The sequence below is a fragment of the Ranitomeya imitator genome, chromosome 1 (assembly GCF_032444005.1).
Source record: "Ranitomeya imitator isolate aRanImi1 chromosome 1, aRanImi1.pri, whole genome shotgun sequence".
Classification (NCBI taxonomy): Eukaryota; Metazoa; Chordata; class Amphibia; order Anura; family Dendrobatidae; genus Ranitomeya; species Ranitomeya imitator.
The window spans coordinates 31,629,171-31,641,633 of record NC_091282.1 but is presented as its reverse complement, the minus strand read 5'-3'; the positions used below and the strand labels follow the sequence as shown (position 1 = coordinate 31,641,633).

General features: G+C 40.6%; 1 protein-coding gene across 1 annotated transcript in view; it reads right to left on the bottom strand.

Annotated features, from left to right (window-relative positions):
- Positions 1–3,294: 3,294 nt before the first annotated feature.
- The window catches only part of GDNF (glial cell derived neurotrophic factor), a 60,159-nt gene continuing 50,990 nt past the window's right edge, over positions 3,295–12,463 (bottom strand). Inside the window, exon 3 of the mRNA XM_069745935.1 lies at positions 3,295–4,710. Coding sequence (XP_069602036.1) covers positions 4,229–4,710 — 482 coding nt within the window. The 3' untranslated portion in view covers positions 3,295–4,228. The remainder of the gene's footprint in view (positions 4,711–12,463) is intronic.

Here is a 12,463-nt window from a genome sequence, read left to right as displayed (position 1 = left end):
AACGCTTTATTTTAGATGCACCGAAGCAGTAAAAATGTTTGCAATTGTTACATAGACTTTACCTTTCTGCAAATAATTTCCTACCCTTTTTTTTGTTGAAGGGGCAGTCTACTTTGGAAAACCTATTTGTACATGCCGTACTAGGGAATTAATAGAGGGGGGGTTCTCAAATTTTTTACATCCTTTTATAATCTATAGCAAAGAGCTCTGGAGGGCTTGCACTTGCTATACTTCATTTCTCCTGCGGGAGTGCTGCAGGGATATTGAACACTGTTCCCCCACATATCAATGCTGATTGCTGGGATCACAATGTGAAATATATATATATATATATATATATAGATAGATAGATAGATAGATAGATAGATAGATAGATAGATAGATAGATAGATAGATAGATATATAGATGATTTCTTCTCTAACTTTGGAATCGATTACTATTTTATTATCATTAATGGACACAGAAAAAATAAAAGCATTTTTGTAAGATGTAAGCATTGTCATTGTTGTGCAAGGCTGCGTTGGGCATTTAGACTTTTAAGGATGATCATTTCAAAAGAGATTGTCTGAGATTTTACAAAAAACAAATAAAGCCGTGTTTCTCTAAACAGTGCCACTCCTGTCTGCAGGTTGCATGTTGTATTGCACTTTTATTATAATGAACAGGACTGAGCTGCAATACCACATACAACCTATGGACAGGGATGGCGCTGTTTTTTTTTTTTGTTTGTTTGTTTGTTTTTTATAAGGTAGCTATGATTTTTGAAATACAAGCCAAAAACAGAAGACAAAAAAAGGGTAAAGTCTGTGATTCTACATCTACCAACATACACTTGATTGCATTCGTCTCACCGTAGTCGTGAGAACGTGCTTCGCTTTGGCACCATCAATGAGGAAATTGCAATAAATAGGGAGAAAAAAAAAAGAAACATTCATAACTGGACTGTAATAAATAGCAATAACTTAATAATCAATAAATATATTCTATATCTTCATGTATCTGAGTGGATGCATGGCATCAAGTAGTCTGCTCGGTCTCTTGGACCAATTACCAACGTACTGTCAAAAAAATATATATATAGCCCAAAACAAGTTCTGTATACAGCTGTGTTGTAGATGACATTAATGCAGCTCCCAATAAAGACCTTCATGGTGGGCCACATTTGGCTAAAGTAGTTGTCCTCAGCTGATCTAGCCATTTGGTGGGTTCTTCAGGTTCCCCGAAGGCTGGAGTAGGAAAATCTGAAGGCATCCTCCTTTCTGACATAGCCTATGACTACTACTCAGGGACCCGTATGGACAAGAACCAATGGCCATTCTTTTCTACATTGGATTCCATACACATTGGGCTATGGCCATATATATAGGGGCCAATTACTGGAATCGATCCTTTGGAAAGGCTTCCCAGATCTGATTGGATAGCATCTTATCCCGTCTTTTACAGGTCCTTCTCAAAAAATTAGCATATAGTGTTAAATTTCATTATTTACCATAATGTAATGATTACAATTAAACTTTCATATATTATAGATTCATTATCCACCAACTGAAATTTGTCAGGTCTTTTATTGTTTTAATACTGATGATTTTGGCATACAACTCCTGATAACCCAAAAAACCTGTCTCAATAAATTAGCATATTTCACCCATCCAATCAAATAAAAGTGTTTTTTAATAACAAACAAAAAAAACAACAAATAATAATGTTCAGTTATGCACTCAATACTTGGTCGGGAATCCTTTGGCAGAAATGACTGCTTCAATGCGGCGTGGCATGGAGGCAATCAGCCTGTGACATGCTGAGATGTTATGGAGGCCCAGGATGCTTCAATAGCGGCCTTAAGCTCATCCAGAGTGTTGGGTCTTGCGTCTCTCAACTTTCTCTTCACAATATCCCACAGATTCTCTATGGGGTTCAGGTCAGGAGAGTTGGCAGGCCAATTGAGCACAGTAATACCATGGTCAGTAAACCATTTACCAGTGGTTTTGGCACTGTGAGCAGGTGCCAGGTCGTGCTGAAAAATGAAATCTTCATCTCCATAAAGCATTTCAGCCGATGGAAGCATGAAGTGCTCCAAAATCTCCTGATAGCTAGCTGCATTGACCCTGCCCTTGATGAAACACAGTGGACCAACACCAGCAGCTGACATGGCACCCCACACCATCACTGACTGTCGGTACTTGACACTGGACTTCAGGCATTTTGGCATTTCCTTCTCCCCAGTCTTCCTCCAGACTCTGGCACCTTGATTTCCGAATGACATGCAAAATTTGCTTTCATCAGAAAAAAGTACTTGGGACCACTTAGCAACAGTCCAGTGCTGCTTCTCTGTAGCTCAAAAGTGGCTTTACCTGGGGAATGCGGCACCTGTAGCCCATTTCCTGCACACGCCTGTGCACGGTGGCTCTGGATGTTTCCACACCAGACTCAGTCCACTGCTTCCTCAGGTTCCCCAAGGTCTGGAATCGGTCCTTCTCCACAATCTTCCTCAGGGTCCGGTCTCCTCTTCTCGTTGTACAGCGTTTTCTGCCACATTGTTTCCTTCCAACAGACTTACCATTGAGGTGCCTTGATACAGCACTCTGGGAACAGCCTATTTGTTGAGAAATTTCTTTCTGGGTCTTACCCTCTTGCTTGAGGGTGTCAATGATGGCCTTCTTGACATCTGTCAGGTCGCTAGTCTTACCCATGATGAGGGTTTTGAGTAATGAACCAGGCAGGGAGTTTATAAAAGCCTCAGGTATCTTTTGCATGTGTTTAGAGTTAATTAGTTGATTCAAAAGATTAGGGTAATAGGTCGTTTAGAGAACCTTTTCTTGATATGCTAATTTATTGAGACAGGTTTTTTGGGTTATCAGGAGTTGTATGCCAAAATCATCAGTATTAAAACAATAAAAGACCTGACAAATTTCAGTTGGTGGATAATGAATCTATAATATATGAAAGTTTAATTGTAATCATTACATTATGGTAAATAATGAAATTTAACACTATATGCTAATTTTTTGAGAAGGACCTGTACATGCAATATACAGTCATACCCCTGGGCCCTACTCCATATATTACCTAATTCTGCTAGATCAGTGGTGATGGCTGTGACCCACATGATCCAAAAAGGTCAAATACGAAACGAGATAATAGAAAAATATTGGAGTCCGGCTCAACAGGACTGGATTTTAATTTTCTTTTTCAAAAGAAAATATAGTGCATACAAAAGAAAAAAATTTACATGGTTGACATAACCCAGTCGGTCATGTAGACCATGTAATTTTTTTCTTTTGTATGCCCTATATTTTCTTTTGAAAAAGAAAATCCAGTCCTGTTGAGCCGGACTCCAATATTTTTCTATTTTTCTTGATATGAGGCCGGAGTCTGAGCCCCAGGTGGATGAGCATAGAGCAACTGGGTGAGCTGGAATCAAATTTAGACAAAACGAGATACTCGGCCAACATATTTTGCCTGGTCTTACACCCCCCCATCCATTGTACTAAGGGTCGAAAATGACCCTTATATGGTCAGCGTTAACAGATCTTATCATTCTTGGCCAGGGGTATGACTCATCTGACCTTCCATGGTGAAGCCAAGATTATTTCCGACATGATCTATTCTACTGGGCACTTTATAAGGGCCTAGAAGTGTCCTACTTTACCATAATTTTGGAGTAATAAACTAAAATTAAAAAACAAACATGAAATGTAAGTGATGTCATAAATTACAATAACCTGTGGATCGTGGTAAAGTATGTCAATGGACTAAAGTACTATGTACTAAAGTAGCAAAAATTTTAATTAAACCCCAAAATACACAACTATCGGATTATGTAATACACTTGTTTTCTGACGTAACAAAAAGATATACAGGGAAAAAAAAAACTGACATGCATGATGTATAAATGCCGGTGCTTAAAAAGCTGGATATCGACCTTTCCAGTCAACACTGCTGGTGAGTCACGTATAGAAAAATCGGCAAAATGACGTTCCCCTCGTAAGAGTAGTGTCAGCTGTCTACATCTCTCATGTGGAGGGATTTCTTTTAACATTTTTATCCTGGCACTCACTGGATAAATGCCTCAACAGGTTTCCATGATAGCTCCATGCCCAACCATGCTTGGTCCTCTTCTCCATTTTCTGTCGTCCGGGAGACCGCTACGGGGGGAATCTTGATCCCTTTCTTTGCCTTATTTCAGGAATGCAATACACACTGCCGCATGGCTATCCAAAAATAAAATCATACACATCCACATTTCTTAGCGGAATGTTGCCTCAAGGTATGGTAAACTAAATTGTCATCCAAGAATGAAACATCGTCATCAAAGGCAATAGGCCTGCAACACGCTTGCTTCACCTTGTCATTAACCAACTTTTTCTTGATCGTTAAGTTTTTTAGAATTTGGTCGTAAGTTGTCTCTGGGTTATTACAAGACCCACTGCAGTACCGGAACTTTAGTTCTTCCTTGGCTTCATAGCCCAATCCCAAGTCCGTCACATTCAAGTGTATCTCCCTAAGAACACATCCCTTGTTTCTCCTTTTTCTAGTATCCTTGCTCGACTTTTTACTGGAATTCTGAGTGTCTGTTGAAGCAGCGAGCCTCCCTCGGTCTCGTCTGGGAAGGGATTGCTTGTTAGATGACCTCCGAAGTCTTTTTATCGTGTCCTGAATAAACTCCAACACATCATCAAACTGATCTGGATAGTCTTCGGGTACTTCAGCTGCATTTTCAAGGATGGAAAAAAAAAAAGAAATATTAGAATATCATGTTATAACAGCTTATGAGCAATTTTAAAAATATCATGTAGCAACAGCTCCTAAAATTATTGGCTTCTTTTTACATATGTAAATGAAGATTTTTTTTGTGACTGAAGAGTAAACACAGATTTCACATTTCTTAATAAAAGATTCATCATATTGGAAAAATGTGTCCATGTGGATGTTGTGTAATGTTTTTATGAGCATGCATAATAATAAAATTGTGAATAGCCCAAAATATGTGAAAACAAATACATTGCCAGCTAATTACACAAACACAATAATTTTGTAAATTGGATTGCACCAATCGAAGTAAGTATTACTTAATGGCTGACTAATACATAACCTGAGTGTCAGAGTAGCCTCTCTTGTAGCTAATTAAGACTTGATCCAAACAAGATTAATTATAAGATTTCTTACTATAAAACAATTAAATATCTTGTAATATTGGCTAAAAAGCATAGTACAGTTTACCCTTTTCATCATCAAATTTTTAGTATAATTGTGTATATGTATCAAAGAACTGACATTTGGTTAAGATATGTCTTTGGGTTACTGCTGCACCCATTGCGGTTCCCAAATTTTATCACAAAAGATACCTACAGGTCCTTCTCAAAAAATTAGCATATAGTGTTAAATTTCATTATTTACCATAATGTAATGATTACAATTAAACTTTCATATATTATAGATTCATTATCCACCAACTGAAATTTGTCAGGTCTTTTATTGTTTTAATACTGATGATTTTGGCATACAACTCCTGATAACCCAAAAAACCTGTCTCAATAAATTAGCATATCAAGAAAAGGTTCTCTAAACGACCTATTACCCTAATCTTTTGAATCAACTAATTAACTCTAAACACATGCAAAAGATACCTGAGGCTTTTATAAACTCCCTGCCTGGTTCATTACTCAAAACCCTCATCATGGGTAAGACTAGCGACCTGACAGATGTCAAGAAGGCCATCATTGACACCCTCAAGCAAGAGGGTAAGACCCAGAAAGAAATTTCTAAACAAATAGGCTGTGCCCAGAGTGCTGTATCAAGGCACCTCAATGGTAAGTCTGTTGGAAGGAAACAATGTGGCAGAAAACGCTGTACAACGAGAAGAGGAGACCGGACCCTGAGGAAGATTGTGGAGAAGGACCGATTCCAGACCTTGGGGAACCTGAGGAAGCAGTGGACTGAGTCTGGTGTGGAAACATCCAGAGCCACCGTGCACAGGCGTGTGCAGGAAATGGGCTACAGGTGCCGCATTCCCCAGGTAAAGCCACTTTTGAGCTACAGAGAAGCAGCACTGGACTGTTGCTAAGTGGTCCCAAGTACTTTTTTCTGATGAAAGCAAATTTTGCATGTCATTCGGAAATCAAGGTGCCAGAGTCTGGAGGAAGACTGGGGAGAAGGAAATGCCAAAATGCCTGAAGTCCAGTGTCAAGTACCGACAGTCAGTGATGGTGTGGGGTGCCATGTCAGCTGCTGGTGTTGGTCCACTGTGTTTCATCAAGGGCAGGGTCAATGCAGCTAGCTATCAGGAGATTTTGGAGCACTTCATGCTTCCATCGGCTGAAATGCTTTATGGAGTTGAAGATTTCATTTTTCAGCACGACCTGGCACCTGCTCACAGTGCCAAAACCACTGGTAAATGGTTTACTGACCATGGTATTACTGTGCTCAATTGGCCTGCCAACTCTCCTGACCTGAACCCCATAGAGAATCTGTGGGATATTGTGAAGAGAAAGTTGAGAGACGCAAGACCCAACACTCTGGATGAGCTTAAGGCCGCTATTGAAGCATCCTGGGCCTCCATAACATCTCAGCATGTCACAGGCTGATTGCCTCCATGCCACGCCGCATTGAAGCAGTCATTTCTGCCAAAGGATTCCCGACCAAGTATTGAGTGCATAACTGAACATTATTATTTGTTGTTTTTTTTGTTTGTTATTAAAAAACACTTTTATTTGATTGGATGGGTGAAATATGCTAATTTATTGAGACAGGTTTTTTGGGTTATCAGGAGTTGTATGCCAAAATCATCAGTATTAAAACAATAAAAGACCTGACAAATTTCAGTTGGTGGATAATGAATCTATAATATATGAAAGTTTAATTGTAATCATTACATTATGGTAAATAATGAAATTTAACACTATATGCTAATTTTTTGAGAAGGACCTGTATATTATTCTAAGGCTTAATTTATATTTTCAGTATACACAAGGTAAAATTGTTATCATTTCAGACAACCTTCTGGGTAATTGCACAGAAGTGTTCATAGTTGTAGTGCTTCACATTATGGGGAGGGGGTGGGAGGAATTTTTGCGGGAGGGAGATAATACAACCCTATGTGTATATTGTAATATATACAAGGTAGGACAGGCTGGTTTATCAAAAAGATCTGTGCTGGTTCCAAACTATGTAACTCAGACCACATACATATGTTTAAATGTAGATCTATACGATTAATGGTAAATCTCAAATCTCTCATAATATCTATACTAATATCAAACCTCTGCACCAATAGTCAAGAAAAACTTTTTAGATACAAGGAAAAGGGAGTTTTATATTTAATTTAGAAAATTATAGTCTTAATACACAGGACATAAACTACTTAAAAGTAAAATCTAGCTAAACAATCGTAAAAAAAAAAAAAAAAAAAGTGATCTTGAACCACTACAGATTTCCAAAACAAGAGGTACTGATACAGGCTCAGACCCTTGTGGCGTTGCACAGAAATTTGTATTATAGGGAATCTGACACAATGTCTAAGTAACAGGAGTATTAATAAATGTCACAATTTGGACAAATGGGCGTCAAAAGCTAGGGGTGTATCCATACACAATGTGAAGCTGTCCAATCAGAGCTGACAGTAGGGACACACCCCTCTGTGATAAAGAATGGTAATGCATTAAGACTGGCGTTTTATATGCCTCTGTGCGCCTCGCCAGAAATGGTCCTCCAGGGTTTAACTGGAAGATCATTTCTGGAGTAAGAAATGCCATCACGTTTAATGAATTTGATGGGCAGGTGTAGCCAAGTCGAGTCCCACCTGGCTCCTCCGCAGCTCCACCTATTTTGATGGAGCTCACTGAAACGGTTGTAAAAACGCCAAAAGTTGAAAAAAAGTTTGTGCAAACTTAACATTTTGTGACTTTTTAACATGTTCTACGTCTTTTGGCATAGTCACTTTGATTAATGGGAACCTAATTAGTCAATTTATGTTCTAAACTATGAGAAATAAAGGAATCTTAGAATGTTAATGTAAGTAATGCCACTAGCAGGAAAGTGACTGCAGCTCTGGAGTATGATACAGGATGTAACCCAGGATCAGTAATGTAATGTATGTACACAGTGACTGCACCAGCAGAATAGTGAGTGCAGCTCTGGAGTATGATACAGGATGTAACCCAGGATCAGTAATGTAATGTATGTACACAGTGACTGCACCAGCAGAATAGTGAGTGCAGCTCTGGAGTATAATACAGGATGTAACTCAGGATCAGTAATGTAATGTATGTGCACAGTGACTGCACCAGCAGAATAGTGAGTGCAGCTCTGGAGTATAATACAGGAGGTAACTCAGGATCAGTAATGTAATGTATGTGCACAGTGACTGCACCAGCAGAATAGTGAGTGCAGCTCTGGAGTATAATACAGGATGTAACTCAGGATCAGTAATGTAATGTATGTGCACAGTGACTGCACCAGCAGAATAGTGAGTGCAGCTCTGGAGTATAATACAGGAGGTAACTCAGGATCAGTAATGTAATGTATGTGCACAGTGACTGCACCAGCAGAATAGTGAGTGCAGCTCTGGAGTATAATACAGGATGTAACTCAGGATCAGTAATGTATGTGCACAGTGACTGCACCAGCAGAATAGTGAGTGCAGCTCTGGAGTATAATACAGGATGTAACCCAGGATCAGTAATGTAATGTATGTACACAGTGACTGCACCAGCAGAATAGTGAGTGCAGCTCTGGGGTATAATACAGGATGTAACTCAGGATCAGTAATGTATGTACACAGTGACTGCACCAGCAGAATACTGAGTGCAGCCCTGGGGTATAATACAGGATGTAACTCAGGATAAGTAATGTAATGTATGTACACATTGACTGCACCAGCAGAATAGTGAGTGCAGCCCTGGGGTATAATACAGGATGTAACTCAGGATCAGTAATGTAATGTATGTACACAGTGACTGCACCAGCAGAATAGTGAGTGTAGCTCTGGAGTATAATACAGGATGTAACTCAGGATCAGTAATGTAATGTATGTACACAGTGACTGCACCAGCAGAATAGTGAGTGCAGCTCTGGAGTATAATACAGGATGTAACTCAGGATCAGTAATGTAATGTATGTACACAGTGACTGCACCAGCAGAATAGTGAGTGCAGCTCTGGAGTATAATACAGGATGTAACTCAGGATCAGTAATGTAATGTATGTACACAGTGACTGCACCAGCAGAATAGTGAGTGCAGCTCTGGAGTATAATACAGGATGTAACTCAGGATCAGTAATGTAATGTATGTACATAGTGACTGCACCAGCAGAATAGTGAGTGGAGCTCTGGGGTATAATACAGGATGTAACTCAGGATAAGTAATGTAATGTATGTACACAGTGACTGCACCAGCAGAATAGTGAGTGCAGCTCTGGAGTATAATACAGGATGTAACTCAGGATCAGTAATGTAATGTATGTACACAGTGACTGCACCAGCAGAATAGTGAGTGGAGCTCTGGGGTATAATACAGGATGTAACTCAGGATCAGTAATGTATGTATGTACACAGTGACTGCACCAGCAGAATAGTGAGTGCAGCTCTGGAGTATAATACAGGATGTAACTCAGGATCAGTAATGTATGTACACAGAGACTGCACCAGCAGAGTAGTGAGTGCAGCTCTGGGGTATAATACAGGATGTAACTCAGGATCAGTAATGTAATGTATGTGCACAGTGACTGCACCAGCAGAATAGTGCGTGCTGCTCTGGAGTATAATACAGGCTGTAACCCAGGATCAGTAATGTATGTACACAGTGTCTGCACCAGCAGAATAGTGAGTGCTGCTCTGGGGTATAATACAGGATGTAACTCAGGATCAGTAATGTAATGTATGTACACAGTGACTGCACCAGCAGAATAGTGCGTGCTGCTCTGGAGTATAATACAGGATGTAAGTGATAAACAGTAGAGGATTCCACCAGCAGTAGATAAGAGAAAAATAGATGTGACTTATATTTTTTATGTTGACACGCGGGCTGCTGCGCTCTCTGGTGTGTATATAATGCAATCCTGCACCTGTTCACACTTGCTTTATGTGAAGAGGTGCTGGTCAGTTTTTTTTTATAGCTGTAGTCGTACTGACCATCCCTTCCTAAATGCCTAATATTACTGTACATATCCTGGTGCTTAGGTCACTTCACCACCCTCAGGGATTACACCCTGTCATGTCGCTCCATTAAGGCTGTCACTGAGAGAAATGACAGAACAGGTGGTCTCATACCACGACCAGGCCCCTACATGCAAGACGGCACCACAAACATCTGTGGAGGGCGATGGGTGTCATGTCCATGTTCCCGTAGTAAATCATACCACCCTGGAAACCAGCCAGTTGGGTAGCTTTAATGGATGCCAACCTCCATAAACATTGTAGCTCAGTGATGTTTATTTCAATGTGCATGAACTGCAATACCGCACACAACCAGTGAACAGGTGTGGCGCTGTTCCTGAAAGAAAGCAGCCATGTTTTCCTAATATTGCACAATCTCTTTAAATCGCAGACACCCGTGGAGACAAGTATAATCACCAGATGTGAAGTTTGCAAGTCAAAAGACGGCTCGCTGATAGTACAAATACTAGGAGCTTTCCTGTGTATAAGCTGCATACAAATGTGGATCAAGTTATTCCCTTGTTCCATTGACATTCATGACGTCTTGTTTGCTTGATTACGCGTTCTTGCTTTGATGAATATTCTATTTGATTATGCAAATTTTTGCTTCACAGGCTGCGTCAGTACAGGTGCCTTCTACACCGCGGACCCGGAGCTCCGGAATCGGCATTGTGTTCTGCTGCCACGCTAACATGAATGGCGGTTATTACGGAATTCGCCCGCTAATACGGTATCAAGATTATTATTGCGTTGTGTGGCGAGGACACATGCAGAAAATAAACTACAGAACGCAGCATTTGTGTGAACACGGCCTCAGCATTACAGTCTTATTACATTTTATTAAGGTTTCATAGTGAAATATCAATCACGCCATTTTTTTTTTTACGTCCTTTACCGACTTCCGTAAATGATTTTGTCGCTGCAATGGGCGGGTCATTACGGATACAGCGACACCAAATATGTTCTTGTTATTTGCAGATTTGCAATGTTCATTATTTAAAAAAAAAACATTAAATTAAAAATAACTTTTTTTTTAATTATGTTTTAGTAATTTTATAGGATGAAAAAAAAATATCTTAGGTCGGGGTCACTCTTGCGAGTGCAGTGCGAGAAACTTGCGCGAGTCTCTTGCATCAATACCCGGCACTGCCGCCGCCACTCGGGACCGGAGTGTGCAGCTGCATGTATTTGTATGCAGCTGAACGAGACCTAGATGAGGCAGGATAGTAACACTATATATGTTATGAAGTGTGTGCTCCAATATGGCCGCCTCTATACAGACAATACAGGAAGTGTGTGCTCCAATATGGCCTCCTCTATACAGACAATACAGGGGGGAAGTGTGTGCTCCAATATGGCCTCCTCTATACAGACAATACAGGAGGGAAGTGTGTGCTCCAATATGGCCTCCTCTATACAGACAATACAGGAGGGAAGTGTGTGCTCCAATATGGCCTCCTCTATACAGACAGTACAGGAGGGAAGTGTGTGCTCCAATATGGCCTCCTCTATACAGACAATACAGGAGGGAAGTGTGTGCTCCAATATGGCCTCCTCTATACAGACAATACAGGAGGGAAGTGTGTGCTCCAATATGGCCTCCTCTATACAGACAATACAGGAGGGAAGTGTGTGCTCCAATATGGCCTCCTTTATACAGACAATACAGGAGAGAAGTGTGTGCTCCAATATGGCCTCCTCTATACAGACAATACAGGAGAGAAGTGTGTGCTCCAATATGGCCTCCTCTCTACAGACAATACAGGAGAGAAGTGTGTGCTCCAATATGGCCTCCTCTCTACAGACAATACAGGAGGGAAGTGTGTGCTCCAATATGGCCTCCTCTATACAGACAATACAGGAAGTGTGTGCTCCAATATGGCCTCGTCTATACAGACAATACAGGAAGTGTGTGTTCCAATATGGCCTCCTCTATACAGACAATACAGGAGAGAAGTGTGTGCTCCAATATGGCCTCCTCTCTACAGACAATACAGGAGGGAAGTGTGTGCTCCAATATGGCCTCCTCTATACAGACAATACAGGAGAGAAGTGTGCGCTCCAATATGGCCTCCTCTATACAGACAATACAGGAGGGAAGTGTGTGCTCCAATATGGCCTCCTCTATACAGACAATACAGGAGGAAGTGTGTGCTCCAATATGGCCTCCTCTATACAGACAATACAGGAGGGAAGTGTGTGCTCCAATATGGCCTCCTCTCCACAGACAATACAGGAGGGAAGTGTGTGCTCCAATATGGCCTCCTCTATACAGACAATACAGGAGGGAAGTGTGTGCTCCAATATGGC